Source organism: Apodemus sylvaticus, chromosome 3 (assembly GCF_947179515.1).
Source record: "Apodemus sylvaticus chromosome 3, mApoSyl1.1, whole genome shotgun sequence".
Classification (NCBI taxonomy): Eukaryota; Metazoa; Chordata; class Mammalia; order Rodentia; family Muridae; genus Apodemus; species Apodemus sylvaticus.
Genome location: NC_067474.1, coordinates 101,705,606 through 101,726,488, shown reverse-complemented (window position 1 = coordinate 101,726,488; position 20,883 = coordinate 101,705,606). Strand labels below are relative to the sequence as shown.

At 40.2% G+C, this 20,883-nt stretch overlaps 1 protein-coding gene across 1 annotated transcript; it reads right to left on the bottom strand.

The window, feature by feature from the left end:
* Positions 1-4,708: 4,708 nt before the first annotated feature.
* Positions 4,709-5,254, bottom strand: LOC127679957 (interferon alpha-12-like). The gene has a single exon (XM_052175525.1). It carries the CDS (start codon positions 5,252-5,254, stop codon positions 4,709-4,711), a length of 546 nt encoding a protein of 181 aa, XP_052031485.1.
* Between the last annotated feature and the right edge of the window lie 15,629 nt (positions 5,255-20,883).

Below are 20,883 nucleotides of genomic sequence, written 5' to 3'. Positions count from 1 at the left end.
CTTAGACCATTAACACCATGGATTTCTGAATCCGTTGCATAGTGGGAAGACCATTTGTCTCAAAAAACTTTGCTCATTTCATGCTTTCCAAGAGGCAGACTGGGAAAGTCTGTCCTTAGAATGGATCCCTTAACCATCCTCCCTCAAAGCCTCACTACTTAGTGGTCCACTCATCTGAAATAATCAATGGGTTTGCATTGTAAAGTTTGTTCCTGGAGGATAAGATGAAGGCATCAGTGCCCTGTGAACCAACTTCCCTGAATACCAACCTTGAACAGTTCAACCCCAGTGACATTTTGCATACAAACCAAAACATAGAGGTAAGTATCTGAACTTTGTATTTCAAATGCTTGAAATCTCACACTCTACAGCACCAGTACTATTAAAACCATGCAAATCAACATGCAATGTTTATAATTATGCTCAGGATATTGGAGTATCAGTCAGAACCATACACACTGTTCTTATCAAATCACAATAGAAGTGGGTCTAGCTTCTCTGCACCTCCTCACAGCAGTAAGGGATCTGCAGTCATTCTTTTGTACTGCAGATTTCAAAGTCTTTGCACCCATTTTGAAAGGTAGGAATACATTTAATTTATTCAATGGCAACAATGAGTGTTCTATGTATGGTTTTATATATTAAAAAAACTTCTCTGTAGGAGAATAGTAAACTCACTATTTCCCTTGTGGAAAAAATGTATCTAGCTAGAATATTTGCTTTTGTGCTGTTGATAATACTAGTTTTTTCTACTTTGAGGGTATACACTGTGTCAGACACCTGAGAACTATGTTTCCTCATCTCTCCATGTCTGCTAATGCTGGTAATGATTTCCTTGGCTTTGCAGACCTTTCTCAATGCCCTCTGTCTGCTGGGTCTCCATAGCCTTCTAATGCCTCTGACTTGGAATCTTAAACCAGAAAGTCTGTTTTTCTGTCATTCCTGTGGATCCACATAGGTGTCTGAAGTATAATATTCAAATGATGAGGAAGATGAAAGAAATGTAGGAATCCAGTGAGCATGTTCATAGGACTAGAATAGAGAGAACAGGATCCTATAGCTTGTGTCTCCATCTAAAAGTCCTTTACTGCTTTGGGAGAATATAGCACTCACACACACACACACACACACACACACACCACAGATGTACCCATGCACACTCACACAGAGTTATTGAATTCATTTACTATGTACGCATTGCTCTTTAAGAGACATTTCAGCCTTAGCTGTCTCCTTTACTCTAAGTGGAAAGTGATGCCCAAGGCTCATTGTGTTTATGTAACCAGGCAGTGATTGAGCAGAACCTTCCCAGCACAGAGTCTCTTCAGGATGGACAAACAGATGGTGCTTTTCCTCTTTGTTCCCCCAAGTGACTCACTACAGACAAAGTGCTTTCTCTGACATCTCTCTCTATATTTCTCTATATTTCTGTACATTTGTCATGACAGTGCGTGCATTCTATTTGGTGTATTGAACAAATAACATTTCCAATTTAGAGGAAAAAACAGAAGCAAATTCCTGCTGGAATTGCTTCACTGGTCCTTCAAAGTCAGGATCAACTTTTACAGTAAGTTCTGCAGGGGTCTCCAGCATCTAACTATTACCCTGACCCTCAGCACTGTTTCTTCATTTGGTGTGGACGTGTTTAGGGAGATGACGGTGGCCTGCCTGGACTTTTGGAGTTGGAGCTGAGGTGAAACACAGAGTTGAGCAAAGGCTATAGACCAAATGATCCTTGGCCTTATAATCTTACTTTTTATGCTTTATTAAGCTTTGGTTTCTTTTTTCATTAACTCTCTGGTCTTGATAGAATGCTGTATCTTTATTTTATAAATCAATATGCTTTATGAAATTCCGTATCTGTATTTTAAACTCCCCATGCATTTTTAAACTTTGGGAACTTGTCTCTTTATTATTGTTCTGTGCTTAAATAAGCACTGAAAACTCTGTATTACCTGTTTCTGCTCTGTGTTTCAATAAGCACTAAAACTGAACTAGTTATGCTTAAATAAGCCCTGGGGAAACAACTCTATCTCTCTCATTATTTGTGTTTAAATAAGTGCCAATATCTGTTGATTATCACATGCTGTTTAGCAGAAAGGAATTAAGTAAAAGAATTTGTTGCTAGAACTCATTTCTTTGCCAAGTAAGCAAGGAAACTCTCATAGGCCAGGCAAGAGGCTAAAAAAAAAAAAAAAAAAAAAAAAAAAAAAAAAAAAACCGAGTTAACTCTTTTTGAACTGGAGAGGAAAAAGGAAAGGTTAAGGAAAGAAGTCACTCAGATCTCTCTCTCTCTCTCTCTCTCTCTCTCTCTCTCTCTCTCTCTCTCTTTTTCTCTCTCTCTCTCTTTCTCATACACACATACACACACACACACAAACACACACATACGCACACACACACACATTAAGTGAAGAAAAATTTGGATGCACCATATCTTTTACCACTTTGAGCTTCTTATAGCTTATCAACAAAAAGTTCTCTATGTAAGAAACAATTAACTTGTAGGTAAAAATGTTACAAAACGGGATTTACAGAAGGTATCAGTAACAAGTTGACAGGAGTGTTGCATACTCAAAGATCATTGTAAGTCCAAAACAATAGTTTTTACATGGCCTTGCCTTATCCTAGTGCACACTTGTGGCTTCATCCTTGAACCTGAATGCTTTTCTTTGAACACAAATCTGTCCCAAGCCTGCTACTCTTTTTAGTGTAATTATGAAAACTCATTGTATTTATTATTATGCAGCCACTACTTACTATTACAAGGAGTGGGCACATTCTATTCTTGATTCTAACTTTATTACATCTTTCTAGAAAAAAAAGCTGAAACCATATCCTAAAATGTTCTTTCTAAAATTACTTGAATCAAATAAGGAATTCTATAAAAATCATTAATTCATCTAAGCAATATTAATTCATGAAAGTTCATCTTTATGTTGATCTGCAGGGAATTTACCAAATAGGGTGGTTTGATGCCCAGGAATTATTAGATCTTATAATAGTGATAGGGAAGGCATGTAAATAGTAAGAAGCAATACTGAGATGAAGTCTTTCAGAGTCTTGCCTCTCAGAGTTCACCCATAATAAAGCATTCAAAAAACAGTGGGCCATCTCCAGGAAAGTCATCCACTAGCATTTGCCTGTCCTACACAAATCCTGACAGAGTCTGACCCAAAGATGGTGCTTCTTCTGAAATCCCATGGCACTTATTCAGTAGCTATCACATTTACTAGCACTCAGCTATAGAACCTCATCCTCAGAACTCCATCTTTTACCTAACTGCACAGGAGTGCACTTACAAGCATGACTTCAGAACTCATCCCTGAAGTCATGTCCCTTTGGTTTAGGATTCATAAATAATACAAGACTACTGCTTTTAGCTGTAGAGTTCATGTGAACAACTTGTGTTTTCAGTTGAACACATAGTACATGAGTTGCTGAGTAAGGGAAGTCAGAGACTGGTAAGTGTAGGAATGCGTTGATCAAAAAAGGCTAAGTCACAAGGCAGTAGAAAGATTGTCTGCCTTCCTTCTGCACACTGAGCTGGTTGCAAATATAGACGATTACTATGTACTAGAGAAATATAAAGACTTAGATTTTACCATCAATGAATGAGAAGTAGGAGATGTGTGTATCTACTCATGTAAACAGTAAGCATTGATATATGCATCCACAATACTTGGTACTCTGGCCTTGTATCTAACTTTTATACTGCAGAGTATTAGTTTAAAACATTGATAATACTAGGCATCCATCCTGTGTACAGTCTCCAAACCAAGGCACTATTTTGGATGCCAAGAAGTGTTTGCTGAAAGGAGCCCTATATACCTGACTCCTGAGAGGCTCTGACAGAGCCTGACAAAGACAGAGGTATCCAACCAATGGACTGAGCATGGGGTCTCCAATGGAAGAGTTAGAAAAAGGACCCAAGGAGCTGAAGGGGTTTGCAACCCCATAGGAAGAACAACAATATCAACCAATATGACCCCCCAAGAGCTCCCAGAGACTAAATCACCAACCAAGGAGTACACATGGAAGGACCCATGGCTCCAGTTGGATATGTAGCAGAGGAAGGTCTTGCCAGGCATCCATGGGAGGAGAGGCCCTTGGTCCTGGGAAGGCTTGATGCCCCAGTGTAGGTAAATTTGAGAGCAAAGGGGTGGGTGTGGGTAGGTGGGTGGGGGAAGACCCTCATAGAAGCAGGGGGTGAATGGGGTAGGGTGTTTCTGGTGTGGGTAGGGGGAACTGGAAAAGGGGATAATATTTGAAATACAAATAAAGAAAATAAACATTGATAATATTTGAAAAGATGTAAAGAATGAAAAAGTCAAAGCAGATTTGTTTAAGAATAATTTATAGAACATGGAAAATTAACTGGATATATATATGTATTTGTTACACTGAAGAAAATATGAATCTGCATCAAATTAAAGTAGAAAATAAGTTAGATAATAAATAAATAAATAAATAAATAAATAAATAAATAAATAAATAAATAAATAGATAGATAATAAATAAATAAATCTTAATGGATGGAGAACAGATGCCTTTAGAGATTTACAAAGCATTGCTCACGACTGCAGAAGCATCTAGGCAACTTGTTTCAATTCATGTCAAAATGGCTGATATTTTTGAGATGGTAGAATCTGGGCAATGCAATGCAGTGTCCTAGTCCAGGAGAGTCCTCTCTACTTTGTGGCAGGACTTACTCTTTCTCCTCACTTAGACTTGCCAGCAACTTGACTGAGGAAGAGAGGGCTCTCCAGACTTCTGCTCTGACCACCTCCCAGGCACAGGGGCTGTGTTTCTTCTCTCTCAGGTACACAGTGATCCTGTGGAAGTATTTTCTCACAGCCAGTTCCTGCACCCCCACATACTGCATCAGACAGATTTTGAGGTCATTGAACTCCTGGTGGAGGTCATTGCAGAATGAGTCTAGGAGGGTTGCATCCCAAGCAGCAGATGAGTCCTTTGATGTGAAGAGGGTCAGGACCTGCTGGGTCAGCTCACTCAGGACAGGGATGGCTTGAGCCTTCTGCATCTGCTGGGCATCCACCTTCTCCTGGGGGAATCCAAAGTACTTCCTGTCCTTCAGGCAGGAGAGAGGAAAGAGTGTCCTCATTTGTGCCAGGAGTGTAAAGGCTCTCTTGTTCCTGAGGTTTTGTGTCTGAGGCAGGTCACATCTAAGAGAGAAAATTGACCAGTAGCTCATCACCACCAGGATCATCAGGAAAGCACAGAGCCTAAGCATTGTGGATCTTGTAGATGGTGCTGGAACTCTAGGCCGTTTTATCTTGAACCTTCCTCTTTAGGTTCTCTGAAGACCCTTTTATGTGGATGTGTCTTAAATAGGAGAAAAACACTAGTTTCTATTTTCTAAATGTCTTCCCCTCTCTTTCCAATTTTTTCTCTGTTTTTAACCGATTTTCTTTTTGTGTCTGGGCATTTTTTTTATTAATGATTTTAATTTTCATTATTATGCCAACTTTCTCTGCTCTCTTCAACAAAGCCATTTAGAACTTTTCCACTGAATGAATTATCATTATCTTTTACAAAATATATATATTGTGTATGTGAGATTTACTCATCTAATATAAAGAATGAAGAGAATTTCACCCAAAGTATGTTCTTAAGAACTGTTGAACGGTTCATTCATCAGTATTCTTACAGCACCTGATTGTTTTCCCAGCACCCATGTAAATTCAGGTGCAGCAGCACATATAACTATTCCTGAAACTTGGAAAGAGAAACAGACAGGTCCCTAGAAATCAATCCCATCTCATCTAAGTATTAGTTGGAGTTTCTTCCAAGTGACCAAAGACTGTTGGAAGCCTTTGAAATCACAGATCAGGCAGAAGAAAGATATCAAAATTTTCTCCATCATTTTTTTTCCTTTTTGTAGGGAAGGGTTCATTTGTATGTTATCACCATGGGCTCAAAGCACAAGACTCAGATACTGACTTTGAAATCAAATTTTAATTTTTCCACTAAACCTCAAATACATTGCATGTAAATAACAAGTCTCATTTCCAATGAAAACAATCAGCATGGTAGAAAGTCAAAGTGCATACATGTATGAAAACACACACCAAGTATCCAGACTGGCTTCATATCTAAATATTGCTCTTTTGGGAACAATTATTTAGCCTGTCCACAATGTCTTCCTTGCTTCTTTGAAGTTGGAAATGATGCTTTCATGGTTCTATGAGTTTCCCTTACTATGTAGACACTGGGCAGAGCTTTCATAGCACAGATTCTCTTCAGAAGGAAGAAGTAGATTATGTTATTGCTATTGTTATTCCCATTGGTGAATTATTACAGTTGACAGAGCTTTGCTGATAGTTCTCTCTCTCAGGAACCAGTTCCTGCAGGTGAAAAGGTTGTGCCTCACTGTTTCCTCAAAGTCAGGATGAAGACAGACATCTCCCTTTCTGTCCACCCTTTGTGCACTGATGTCTACGGTGTTCCTCAGCCTATAATAATTGCACCCACCCTGAAGGCTAATTCAGTCTCTTTTGTCTGCCTGTCTATCTCTCTCCCTATCTCCCTACCCTTCTCTCTGTCTCTCTTTGTCTCTCTCTGTGTCTCTCTATGTCTCTAAGTGTCTCTGTCTTTCTGTGTCTGTCTCTCTGTCTCTCTCTGCCTCTGTGTGTGTGTATGTGTGGAGTCTGATTTTAATATGATGCCTTTTTTTCCAAGTACCATGTGACTTGTTGGTGAGATTTGAGTCTACTCACATTTTCTGCTTCAGAGTAGCATGATATCTTTAGACCTCCTTCTTGAAACTCACTGCCTGAGAGGGCACTTACCACATCCAGATGCTGTCAAAACTCATACTGGATATGGTGTGTCTTTGGTTTTCAAAAACCATAAATTCTAGAAGTCTGCTGTTCTTATGCCTCCTGTGTTCATATGGATGGATTTTTATTTCACTAGTGACCCATACTCTCAGGAATCAGGGAGTAAAGACTACTCAGACAATAACAGCAAAACAATGTTTTGTCTGTATTTTTGAAGACATTTTCCAGTTTTTCTTAATTTCATTAATTTCTTAATTTCATTTTCATAGCAATAAGTACTAATTGTTCTGAAAAATGATCTTTTTATAAAACACACTCAATCATTAAATACTTGTTCTGTTTGAAATATTTGTAAGAATATAGTGACACACTGATGGTTGAACATTTGGTTGTTGTTCAAGAGAAAACACAAACTAAATTTGTTTATTCAGTTTGGTTGAAGTGAGAGAAGAAAGGGTCTTGCTTCCCCATCTACATTTATCTCCAAACTGTGTGGAAGAGACATTGAGACTATTTCTCTAGAAAGGAAAAACTTTACATCCTTCAGTTGTACACACATCTTCATTTAATTGCACTATATTTTGAAGTGGTAAAATTAAATTGTGGAATTATGCCTTACTGTGTTTTCATTACATTTATTTCTTAATAACATCAGAGAGTAAAATGAAACAAGTAGATAGTATGCACTCTAATGTTCATGACAGTTATTTATTTATTTATTTGTTTTTTGTTTATTCTACTTTCCTAGAGAGCAAAAGACATATTTGGTTTTACCACGGGAATAAAAATGTAGTGTCAGTGTCATGAAAGCAAAGAGAGGACATGACTTTGGCTGTTCAGATAGGGAAGCAATACCACTCATGTCAGTGACATTCAGTATAGCACTTGTGGAAATCACATTTTATGATTTTTTTCTTTAAAATGATAATATGAAAATAGTTACCTAAGATTTAACGAAATTTCAATAAAAGTGTAACAATATTACATTCAGAAACAAAATCGTGATTCTCAAATACTCACAGAAGCATAAAGTGCAGTGGGGGTATCACAGCACCTGACTGCATGTAGTACAGAGTTGTAGGCATCAGAACAGCAGAGCACTAACACAAAAGCACTGTGAGGCTCAGTGCAATGAGATAGTTGTCCCAGAAATAAATATAGACGGCTACGTCCCCCTGAATTTCACTGAATTAGCAACAGCCCACATTGGAACTGTGGCATCTCTTCTGTAACTGTGATTGAGAGAATCAAACTAGATCTTTGTCTGCCAGTGTGGACAACAATCAAATCAAAATAAAGGCCTGAATGTAAGTGCAAAAAAAAAAATTTGAAGTTGGTAAAACACAGAGATTAAAACCTTCACTATAGTGAGAGGCGAGGGCTTTATGAAAAGGACCAGATAACCCAGGAAACAGCAAGAAGTAAGAAATGGGGAATTGGCACAACAAATAATATAAAATGTCAATGCTTCTGCAAAGCAAATGAACAAAGGTAAAGGATAAAAATCCCAAGGAGACACTATTCTCGGGGCAACGGCCCTCCTTCTGCCTTGTAAATGCCCTCATGTTTTACAGGCTCTAACAGCCAACAGGTCCCAGACACTCAGTCTAGAGATACGAGGCAGTTACACAGACTGGAAAGTCAGAGTTAGCCCACAGAACACCCTGCACTCTGTCTTTAGCCCTTCCTTGCTCTCTGGGATCTTTCTCAGACTGTCAGAAGCACAGATAGATCTAGATCAAACTGCTGTTTGCACTAGTGTTCTGCCAGAGATTTTTTCTTTGCTTCCCTTTCCTCTCAAGCATGAAAACCCCCATTCCCCACTACAAACACAGTACATGATCACAGAATTGCCCCCCTCTGAATTATACATTATAGTTTAGTATTTTCATTATGGTGTACCTCCATGGGCACCAGGTTCCTTAAACACTTTGCATGCTTCAGATATGCACTTAAAATGACCCTTCGTAGCCCTTTCTTTATCTATTTGTTTGAATATCCATGAGGCTTTTGGGTTCTTTTTGGCTACAATGAGACCGTGGATGGTAACCAGGCTAGCGGCATGACCAAACACTCAAACCAGGCAGCTAAGGTTCAGAGAGACTTCCAAGCACGGATGGACAAACAGAAGCAGTCCAAGAGACATGAAGACAATGCTGCATAGGGGAGGCTGGACAATGACAAAAGCATCCTCAGCCAGCTGCCTTCTCTGCTGCCTGACACAGCCTGTTGGAATTTGCTCATGGGTGGGTCAAATTGATGATGAGAAGCTGGACAGTAATGATAATGTGATATCAAGATAGTTTTAGAAAAAAGAGAGTTCGATAAAGGATGTATTTGAAGCACACAGCACTTTCACACATAAAAAGAATAGGAAGGGAGAAATGTAGGCAATTTGAACTTCTATTTCTTTTTAGCAGACCTCTTAAAATTCTTTCCTGTTATTCAGTGGGTCATCCTGCCATGCCACATATAGAAAAACACCAAGAGCCCATATGCTCCCTTTAGCTGTGTGCATTTCTTTGGAGTATTGGTTTTTGTTTTTGTGTGATTCCCAAAATTTGAAGTGAATCAGAAGGCTACTTTAAGAGGAAAACTGGGTGGATTTAAAATGTGAAGAGTGTTACAGTGTTTTCAACATCACAATTATGACTGTGGGCATCTTTCCCAAGGGTCTACTTACTATCATTGTAGTGCCAGAATAATTTAAGAATAGACCCAGGCCAGTTGTAAAAGATTTCTCTCTTATGTGCTCTTTGTATTGGAAAGTCGTTTTACTACCAGGTGACTAGTTGTGCCTTTTCCCTGTTCCAACTGAGAGGCACAAATTCAAACACCCCAGATAGTCTGTGGTCTGTGTGCAATGTGACAAAAACTATAGTTGTACCTGATCCTTGCCTGATTCTTGAAGCCTTACCTGGCTGTCTGCATTGTTGCAAACATGAGGGTAACTGTGGCTACTATTTCGTTGAACTTCCTTTTTGGTTTTTCTCAACATCTTGAATATGCAAAATTCAGGGTTTGTTGAGGCAACCCCATCCCACGTGGCTTCAAGTGCAGACGCCCTTTGTTGTGTTGTTTTATCTAGTCTGTCTTCAGGGCCTCCAGATGTGCATCCTCATAGATGGAATCTTTGATTCCAGTTTGTCGTTGTTTCCGCATCATCTCGATTTCTTCACCATCATTTTTGCTCACATCATGTGTTAGTTTCTGGAGCCGTTTTTTTGGTGTCCTTCTATATTTTATGCTGTCAGCTTGGAATATTCCTTTAAAATTGTTGTTCAGGAATCCCATCGTGTGGTTTTCATCTGAGAGATGTGCTTGATTTTCTCCATGGCGGCTTGCAAAGGAAGCCTGGTTTTACTTTTTAAAGTTCGCGCCAGACGTTATTCAAACACCAGGTTCTGTTTTGAGACTGCCAGCCTCATTTTCTGTCCTCTAAGGCCTTGGCAATCACTGCAATTAGAGGAATTCTACCTTTCCCTGTAACTCTGATAGTTTCTTACAGCAGAATCTGTCCAGTCCATCAATTCTAATTCTTGAAGTAAATATCACAAACTGCCACAATCTTAACTTGTGGTTGCAACAGCATAAATCTTACCACTGTTTTGTTTTGCTACGCAAAAAGTGGGTGTTGCTTTCAATAAGCTGTAATATGAGAAGCTATTAATTACAGGAACTAAACAAAATGCCAAGTAAAAACATGAAAAGTCAATTGTTGCAAAATGCGGTGAAATATGAAAATAAATTTGTTGTTGTATGCACTGTATAAATCTCATAAGTACATGAAGATAAATAAATGGTAGGTAGATGAATAAAGAAATATCAGGTCGGTCATCTCTGAGAGACTGATCTCCCTGGATAGGAATCTATTTCTCATATATATGTTTAGCATTATGTACGTCCTAAATTCAACTCAATCAAATGTGACCAAAGTGTTAATAGGAGTCACTTGAAATAAGAAAAGCCCAAGTCTGAGGGGTCAGAGCACCCAAGAAGAATGGCTTCCAGAGGACCCAGGTCCACCTTTGCTTCATCAATTCGCAACATTCTTTTTGCAGTGGAAGCTCTGGCTTCCTCATGGACAACCCCCCAGGCACAATCCCTGTTTGTCTTCTCTTTCAGGTAGAGATGGATTCCCATGAAGTATCTCAAGAGCATTTGTAGGGTAGATCTCCCCCTCCCATCACCTCCACTGAACATGCTGCTGGTCCTCCAGTTGCTGAAGGAGTCTGTCAGGAGAGCTGCATTCCAGCATCAGAGGAGCCTGTCTGTGAGCAAGTGCTGGAGGGTGGAATCTTCTGGAGTCTCACCTGGAGGAAAGACATAACCTGGAAGTCCCTCTGTTACTCCTGCAAGAGGAAGAAGAGACTCTTCTCCTTTTGCCCAGGAGCACAAATGTTTTCCTGCTAAGCATTGGAGAACTCTGAGGGAGCTCAGACACCAGAGGTCCAACAAGGCATAGCTGCACATCACCAGAATGGCCAGCAGAGGGAGCAGGAGGGCCATGGGGAAATGAGGATGCCACTGGTCTGGCTGAGCTGGGGCTGGGTCAGGCTTGGACTCTAGGTTTTGTGAAAACAGCCTGTGTATGCCTGGTTTCTGTGCAGCGAACACAATTGCCATGTCTGAACATCTCCCTACAGTTTACTTCTGTATTTTTGTTTGAGTGTTCTCAATGCGACCTGAGAGCACAAGCCTAAAATAATAATTTTGCAAGGAAGGTGAATGTTCTCAGTAAACCAGATACTCCATTCCAAACGGAGATTATCATTCCAAGGAGTTTGATCTGTTCTCAAAAGTGTGTATATGTATGTAGTCATTCACTTACAAACACATCCACAACTACAGCCTTTCTACATATTTAAGTATTGGTCTGGTGTAGGGATGAATGTTTAGGCACAGTCTGCACCTCTCTTTTCCACCCTTCGTTTCCATGCAGAGCAGTGCCCTTGAAGCTCCGTGGGTTTCTGAAGCTATTCGCGACTTGTGGAACCATTCTCCGGCAAGGCAGCACTCCGTAGCAGAGCGTGGTTGTTTTATTGTGACAGTGACTCATCACTTCTGAACCAGCTTCCCTGAGGTTTTTGCCCTCCAGGAACACATTCTTGCAGACCATGTGGTTGTGTGTCACTGGTCTCTCTGAGTCACCATTAATGGCCTCTGCCCTCTCAGCCTACAGTTTTTCATCCTGAAAGAAGAATGCTGCAAATTGATGAAGCAAAGGTGGACCTGGGCCCTCTGGAAACCATGCTTCTTGGCGCTCTGACCCCTCAGACTTGGGCCTTTCTTATTGCAAGTGACTCCTATTTACACTTTGGTCATTTAATTTGGTTTAATTTGGTCATTAAATTTAATAATTAAAATAAATTAAATTTGATTTAATTTGGTCATTACTTAAATAATGTTAAACATATATATGATAAATAGATTCCAATCCAGGGAGATCAGTCTCTCAGAGATGACATTTCTAATGTTCTCCCTGCTGTAACCATCCTGAGTATAGGTTCTTCTTAGCTGTGTCTGAGTGTGACAGTTCTAACCCTAAGGCAGCACTGCTTCCCCTTCACCATGTGACTCAGGCAGAGTCTGTCATCTGATCTTCCACACTTTCTGATGGACAGTGACAAATGTTTCTCGGCATCCCACCTCACCCACCTTACACCCAGAGAGCACAAACACTTCAAACTCCAGTTCTAGAATTGCTGTTCCCTTGGCTTTCCACTTTATAAAATCCTCGTGTTTGTGTGTGTGTGAAAGGCTTCGACAGAGACTCATCTCCCTCACAGAGAAATGTTGGGAAACTGCAGAAGCTAAAAACAAAAGTGGATTTTTATTCCATGCCTGAAAATAAAATGTCCAAGTTGTCATAATTCTATTTTTAGTAGACAAATTGTAAAGCCCAACCAACTGTTTTTGAAGAAATTCCATTTGGTTCAAGACCAGGGGCTCAACTCCAATTCCAGAAAGAAAATGACAGAGTCCTCCTGAGCAAGCCATTCTACGGCAACCCACCCCGTTAGCAACAGCCAGTCAAGCTGTAACGACAGGGTCAAGGCGCATATAGATACCTTAAGACATCCTGCAGAGAATAGATAACTTAGTCACCCTTTTGTCAGGTGGTTTTGTCCTCGTGTTTGGTTTCTGCATGTTACACCCAGAAATGCAGTTTCTATGATATTAACTTCCTGGATGCATATGGAAATTCACCAAGCTTTCGGTAACTACAGTAAACATCCTACACCCCTAGACTTGGGGTGCTCACCCCACGCTACAGTGGAGACAGTGAGAGACCTTATTAGCAAGTTCACATATGTGTTTGCATCACAATTGGCTCCTCATTGGTTCGGGGCTGTGAGGCGGTCCGTGTCCCTACAACTAGGGCATAATAAGATAGTTTGTATCTTGTAAATAATATATCTGCAATCAATCTTCTTAAACCTGAAGACTTTATATATTTGACAATTTGACAATGACAATGATGGATTGATGAATTACCTTTCCTGGCCCCTAATCATTCACAAACTAGTGTCCTATCTGTGTTTATGTCGGCAGTCTGATACACTAACCATATTCCACACTGCCCAATGACACCATCCTTGCCAATTTGTCAGGGACATACCATTTCTGTGCTACAGCCGGGAAATGCAGTCCTGTGTCTGCAGTCTGTGCTCTAAACTTTTCTAGTGTTTTCACAATGTGACAGTGGCTTAATGGTTGACACTTGTTTTCTTCATTCAGTACATACTTCTTCATGTTGAAGTAATGAAATTACAGAGAACTAAAAGAAAGACTGAAGAGTGGAATCATACTTCTCTATGTCTCTTCACATTTTATTTCTACTTTTCTAAAAATTAAAATAAAGAATATATCTGATAATAAATAAATAGATAGATAGATAGATAGATAGATAGATAGATAGATAGATAGATAGATAGATAGATAGATTCCGTAGGGGTTTTGTGGCCCTAAAATAACTTGTTGAAACTTCCATTGTCATAAAGCTAAAGGAAGTGACCTTCACGTCTGAAAGAGGGGCGTGTCAGTTGGGGAAACGTGGTGCGGTAAGGCTGCATGGTGACTCAGGACAGGAGCAAGGTGAGAGCTGTTCGCTGACATAGAAGTCCACAAAGACAGGTGTAAGTGGATGTGTCTGGCAGAGACTCTGACAGAGAGCCATTCCTATGCAGATCCACTGCCTTTGTGAGGCCAGAAACTTGTACTTTCTCTCACTTACTGGAGTCTCAAAAAGCTTTGAGGACATAAAGGAGGGACCAGACTAGCTTCTGAAAGACTGGCGACCAGACCCCAATCAGGGCTAAACAAACTCCAGATGGCAGGATTCTATGTTAGTAATCCTTCAAGACCATGAAAATACTATGTCCAGAAATCTAAAAGATAATAGAAAAGGAATTAGATGAATTCTAAACTTTTGTTATTAATTGTGATAACAATTAAGATGACATTACTATAAAGCAATGCTAGTAATGGGACTTACATTGCTGTGAGGACTTTGAGAATATTCACTCACATACTTACCTGGCAGGGGAGAAATCATAAGATGGAGAATATCACTCAGCCCTCTCCGTAACACTGTTTGAATGGTATTCATTTAAAGAACATCTAGGGGAAAATTAATCTTCAAAGTTAAAACAAAGAGTTGAGATGTGATTTGTCTGCAACAGTCCTTAAAAAGAAAGGAAGAATGGAAACGCAGAAATTCAGAGCCCAGGAAAATCCATAACATAAAACCTGTAGAGCAGAGAAGAGGATGGGATAACAGCAGATTAAATAGGTATTTTTCTGTGTGTTAGAAATAATTCAAAATACCTTTTAGGTTTACTGTGTGTGTGTGTGTGTGTGTGTACATGTACCATGGATAGTTGAATGCCTTTATCTTTGTTTACAACTGGCATTAAAGCAGATTTCCCCCCTACATTTTGTCCCTGTATTATGGGTTTCTCTAGTTGTATAGGCTGTCATCCTGGTTTTACAAATATTTAACAAATCTGTAACAGAACTGTCATGTCTGCAGTGCTGTCCTCACTGACAAATGCAGATGTTCACTGGACTGTGTCACATGGAGCATCTCTCCTGGCCTCCAGATGAACCTGTCAAAGTGTTCATGTACCAAGGGCCATCTTGCTTGGGCCACAGTGGGGTCACTGGCACTTGACAGATGCCTGGGAGGCTGGCATGGCGTCCTGGGGCTGGCAGTGATGAGTCTGTTTGCTTCATAGGAAGTCACAGTGAGTGGAGCTCGGGAGGACTCTTCAGTGGGTTCCACTGCAGTGGAGTTTCCTTCTGCTAAAAGAGAAGACAGGTTGGACCTGGTGATACAGCAGCCCACAAAGGTGGGGCAAGAGAAGTGTAAGTTTAAGACCTGTTTGGGCAACTTACCAAACATTTAGGGCAGTTGTACCCTGGAACCCTAAAAAATGGCAGTGAGATGGGGATCGAGTCTGAGGGGGAACGTTTGGCTAGCATGCATAAGGTTCTCCTTTGAGTCCCTAGGAATGAAATGAATGGAGAATGAAAGAAAGAAGAGGAGAGATTTGAACTGGGAGGTGTGGCTCAGTGGAAGAACAATTCTCCACTGTACATGAGGTGTCCTGGGCTCCAACCCTAGCATTAGTGAGGAAGGGGAAGGAATGGAGAGCTGGTGTGTAACTTACTCAGGAGTGGGCTCATCACCAACACCATATCAAACCGGAAATGGTGGCAAAAGCCTGTAATCCCACACCTCTAACAGTAGAGACATTAGGACTGAAGTTCTAAGTCATGCTCTGTTATATAGTGAATGGCTTTGAATTCATCATGATCTCCCTGAGATCCTCACTCAAAATAAGAAAAGTCAGAAAGAAAAAACAAAATAAAGCTTTTTGTTTAAAGAATACATTGCCAGGTCCATAATTAACTGTCACACTTAACTGACCTTATGCCACTCACATTAATGACTAACGCTCTGATATATCCATAGAGGTTCCAGGTTCTTTGTTGCGTGGAGCCTAATCCTCAGGAATTGTTATAAACTCAAACATGCCTAGTCAGAGCATAATGCACCAAGCAGAAGGAAGAATGGGAACTGATCCAGAAACCTGATTGAACTACGTAAAAGCCGTAAATTAACCTTCTTTAATTTGACTCTGCTGCCAAAAGCAGTTTTGATTTCTCAATCCCACTGTTGTTGTTGTTGTTGTTGTTGTTTTCTCCTTCTGAGCAGACCTTGAACAACTTCTCCCTAAATGTACTCAAAGGCGTTGACCCTGTGTACATGCATACACTATCTGCAACACATTTGTATTTTAAAGAAACTGAATTATGGATAGTATCTAAGGGTTTCCCTGGGATGCCTGCGTTCCAGGGATAAGCTTCTCTGCACTGTGATAATGTGCTATTTTTTAGGGAAAACACACACACACACACACACACACACACACACGCATGCACACGCACATGCACACTCAAACACACACATTAGCAAAAGATGCTAAAATAACCTATAGAGCCCTTTTCAAATAGTCCAAAGGTTTCTGTGGTCTGAGTCACCCATGCTGGGGACACTGGCTGCTGGGGCCTCCTCCCTCAAACAACAATAGGCTCTCAGAAGTCTCTTCAGTCATCTCCCTTTTCTAAATTGAAAACGTTGAATTTAAATGGTTAACTCCCCATAGCCCAATGGCATTACTCCATCCCTCGGAATGCTCTAGAAATGCTGTATGCCACTCTGCTTTCCTTCCATGTCCTCTGGCAGGACACATTTGTGTTCTAAGCAAACGGACTTCCTGTGCTTTGTCTTCTGGTGGGGTAGGGAGGAAGAAGCACCTGAACAGGTTAAAGATGGGCTCAGGCATCCTTAGCTGATTCACTGGGAGTTGCCCTGTGTGGTTAAAGCTCTTGATTTAAACATGTTCTGTGTATTATTAGACATCAGTGGGTCTTGACCACTGCAACTCAGGAATCAGGAAGTTTCAAAATTCAAGTCACGGCCACAGTCATACTCTTGGTTCCGAGGTGCTAAATTGTAGTTAATTCTATCTGACCGTGTGTACTGATCTTCCCCAAAACTCTGTGTTCAAGGAGTCACTGCAGCCACCATCCTGTGCTCCTTGTTATGTGGACTAGACACTGCCCAGCAGCGCTTCAGCCGAAGGATTAACATCTGGTGTTTTCATCAGTCAGATGTTGCTTATTGAGTAGGTCAATACTCTTCCACTCATCCCACCCACACCCAGCCCATCTTCTCAGTTCTGTAATTTGGCAAATACATAAAAAGTCAGTGTTGCCTTATGAAATAAAATATATCTATAGAGAAGTCCAGGATAATTTGTCAGTACAGAGAAAATAATAAAACTTTCAGATATAATTATTTATATTTAAAAAAATTAATGTTTACATTCCAAATGATTTCCCCTTTCCCAGTTCCCCCCTCCCCATATGTCCCATAAACCTTCTCTCCATTCTCCAATCACCTCTCTCCTTTTTCTCTGTCCTGATACTCCCCTCCAATGCTAGATCAAGCCTTTCCAGGATCAGGACCCTCTCCTTACTTCTTCAATAGAAAATAAAAAATATATAATAAAAAAATACCTTTCCAAAAAAAAGGAAAGAAAAAAGAAAAAGCCATAGATATTAGCATTCTTTTGTTTTTGTTTTTGTAGACCATTTTTATTAAACTAATAAAATTTATTTTAAAATTAAAAAAAATTGATGATACAAGCAATGACACAAATAGAAGTGGTCAGAGTGAGAGGATGTTATGCAATCACAATGTCAGCCAAGCTTACAACACCAACTCCCCACAAAATGGTTTCTAGGGGCTAGATCCTCTCAGGAAGGAGAGGATCTTGCTGTTGCTGCCTGTTGTTTACAAACAGATGTCCATGATGCTAAGGGAACTTAGTGAGTCAGGTGGAGACTCTGGGGAGCCCGGGTCCAGAGCGGCTGCGGAGAAGAGAGCCCCAGGCTGGAGCCACGTGGCCTGCCGGTGCCAACGTGTTGATCTTTTTTTATATTTCCCACAACAGGTGGCAAATCAACATGTTGGACAAGAATCCACTAGAAATTTAAGATTATTAGCCTGAGAGTTAGAGGGGGGTTTTGTTTTGTTTTTAAGTGAGTAGCTGGGTAGCCCTGAGATGAGTCACGTGGACTCAAGGGTGGGTGGGTGTGGGGAATTGAAACAAAGAAAGCCCTGAGGTCCCCTGCTGTGGGGAGTTGCAGGCTGCTCTGAGTCAGGAGAAGGAGGATGGAAGTTGCCTGCTTCTTCGGTCAGAGATGGATTGAACTGTCAATTTATAAAATTGGGATTATTTGCTTTTAGGAAAGATTTATATACAGATTTTGTTCGAATCATGTGGGGATTTTTGCCCCACGAGCTGGAACTAGAATAAGGATAATTAGTCACTGACTCCAAGTAGAAAGGACAGTGATAATTACCTGCTATAAACAGGAATTAATTAATAAATGCCTGTAGCTCCAGCTAGAGAGCTCAACAGACAGATATTATAACAGGTATTAATAAAAATTAATGTCTGTGGCTCTAGGCAGAGAGTCGAATAATAAGATGGTATAAAGACAGTTGGCTCTAATATGCCCCACAGAATACTCAAATTCTGTGTAACGTGAGACCCTCGGGAATCTTGGGTTATTATCCTGCATGGCAAATAGAAAAGGCCTAAGAATAGGCACATACAGTACTTTAGTTTTATTTTTGTTTTGGATTGTTTAAACTTTCAAAATGGGTGTTTTTTAGTTTTGTGGTTATATTTTTCCTTTGGGGGAGAGGTAATATAAAGGTTTTTCTGGTTACTGACTCAAGGATATACTAATTTGAGAGAAAGGTATTGTCTTTGCATTTTTAGAAAAGGTGATTAATGTCTACACACCTTCCAGAGTACTATGGATCAGATGTAATAGAGGGAGACACCCCCCATCCCGAGAACTAGATTTCAGAGAATCAAACAAAAAAGTTATCTTGATGATACTAAAATTTTGTTTTGAGATTTGTATATTACAGAATATGCAGCCTTGGTGAGTCAGACATGGTGAACTGACCTGCTTGAACTCCTAATGTCATGAGCTTTCAGCCAGATCCAGTCAGAGCACATCAGAGGCTAAAACAATCCTCAGTGGCCTTCTTAAGGCCAACCAACTCCCCATTTTCCCTCCCCTCCCCGCACTTCAAAAATGTCTCAATGCCCATATTCAGTTTGACAGAGTTATGAAGAGTCGGTATCCCAGTTCCCTGGGATTTGGGGCTGGAGGTGGTTATTCTAAGGTTGTCTTTCAAGGGAATTTAGAAATTGTCATAATTGGAACAGGGAGGAAATAGCTAGAATTGTATAGCCATAATCTCTTTTGGCAGAAATCATTATAATTGTTACTAGTTGAAGTCATAATTTCTTATTTTGGTACAGAATTTATTTTGATATAGAATCAAGGTTTCATTGGTATAAATTTCTTCTATTGATACAAAAATTTTGTAAGTACAAGGCTTGGACCAAGTCCTTCTATAAATGCCATTATAAACTGATCTGAGGGGCTGGTGAGATGGCTCAGCGGATAAGAGCGCTAACTGTACTTCTGGAGGTCCTGCGTTCAAATTCCAGCAACCACATGGTGGCTCACATCCATCCATAATGAAATCTGATGCCCTCCCTCTTCTGGTGTGTCTGAAGACAGCTACAATGTACTTACCTATAAATAAAGATTTTTTAAAAAAACACACAACTACTTATCTGAGAGTTTAAACCTATGAATTAAGGGCCAGATAACAAATTTTTGGCTCTGAGTTTATTGTTAGGGTGTTTTTAATTTATTTATTTATTTTTATTTTCTAAATTCTTTGTTTACATTCCAAAACACTTTCCCCTTTCCCAGTTCCCCCCTCCCCATATGTCCCATAAGCCTTCTTCTCTCCACCCATTCTCCAATCACCTCCCTCCTTTTTCTCTGTCCTGGTACTTCCCTACAATGCTGGATCAGGCCTTTCCAGGATCAGGGCCCTTTCCTTACTTCTTCATGGGAGTCATTTGATATGCTACTTGGCTCTTGGGTATTCAGAGCTTCTGGGCTAGTTAATAACCACTTATCAGTGATTGCATTCCATGTATATTCTTTTGTAATTGGGTTACCTCACCTAGGATGATATTTTCCAGTTCCAACCATTTGCCTAAAAATTTCATGAATTCATTGTTTTTAATTGCTGAGTAGTATTCCATTGTGTAAATATACCACATTTTCTGTATCCATTCCTTCATTGAGGGACATCTGGGTTCTTTCCAGCTTCTGGCTATTATAAATAAGGCTGCTATGAACATAGTGGAGCATGTGTCCTTATTACATGCCAGAGAATCCTCTGGGTATATGCCCAGGAGTGGTATAGCAGGGTCCTCCAGTAGTGTCACATTCAGTTTTCTGAGGAACCACCAGACTGATTTCCACAGTGGTTGTACCATCTTACAGCCCCACCAGCAGTGGAAGAGTGTTCCTCTTTCTCCACATCCTCGCCAACACCTGTTGTTGTCTCCTGAGTTTTTAACCTTAGCCATTCTGACTGGTGTGAGGTGAAATCTTAGGGTTGTTTTGATTTGCATTTCCCTAATGACTAATGATGATGAGCATTTCTTAAGGTGCTTCTCAGCCATCCGAATTTCTTCAGGTGAAAATTCTTTGTTTAGATCTGCACCCCATTTTTTAACAGGGTTATTTGGTTCCCTGGGGTCTAACTTCTTGAGTTCTTTGTATATATTGGATATTAGCCCTCTATCTGATGTAGGGTTGGTGAAGATCTTTTCCTAGTTGGTTGGTTGCCATTTTGTCCTTTTGACAGTGTCCTTTGCCTTACAGAAACTTTGTAATTTTATGAGGTTTGTTAGGGTGTTTTCAAGATATTTAATTAGAAATAGCTAAGAGTAATTAATGGACAACAGTCCAGATTACTTTAAATAGATAGTTGGTTTTCAAAAATATCAGAAAGCCACAGAGTGTGACATTTAATGCTATTTATTCACTTCCTGTTGACACAAATCTGCTTCCCATTCATGGATTCAAAGAAGCATCTGAGAACCTCCAGGTG

Excerpts from the sequence above, each read along its gene's own strand:
- LOC127679957 (XM_052175525.1), bottom strand. The coding sequence starts at position 5,254 with ATGCTTAGGCTCTGTGCTTTCCTGATGATCCTGGTGGTGATGAGCTAC.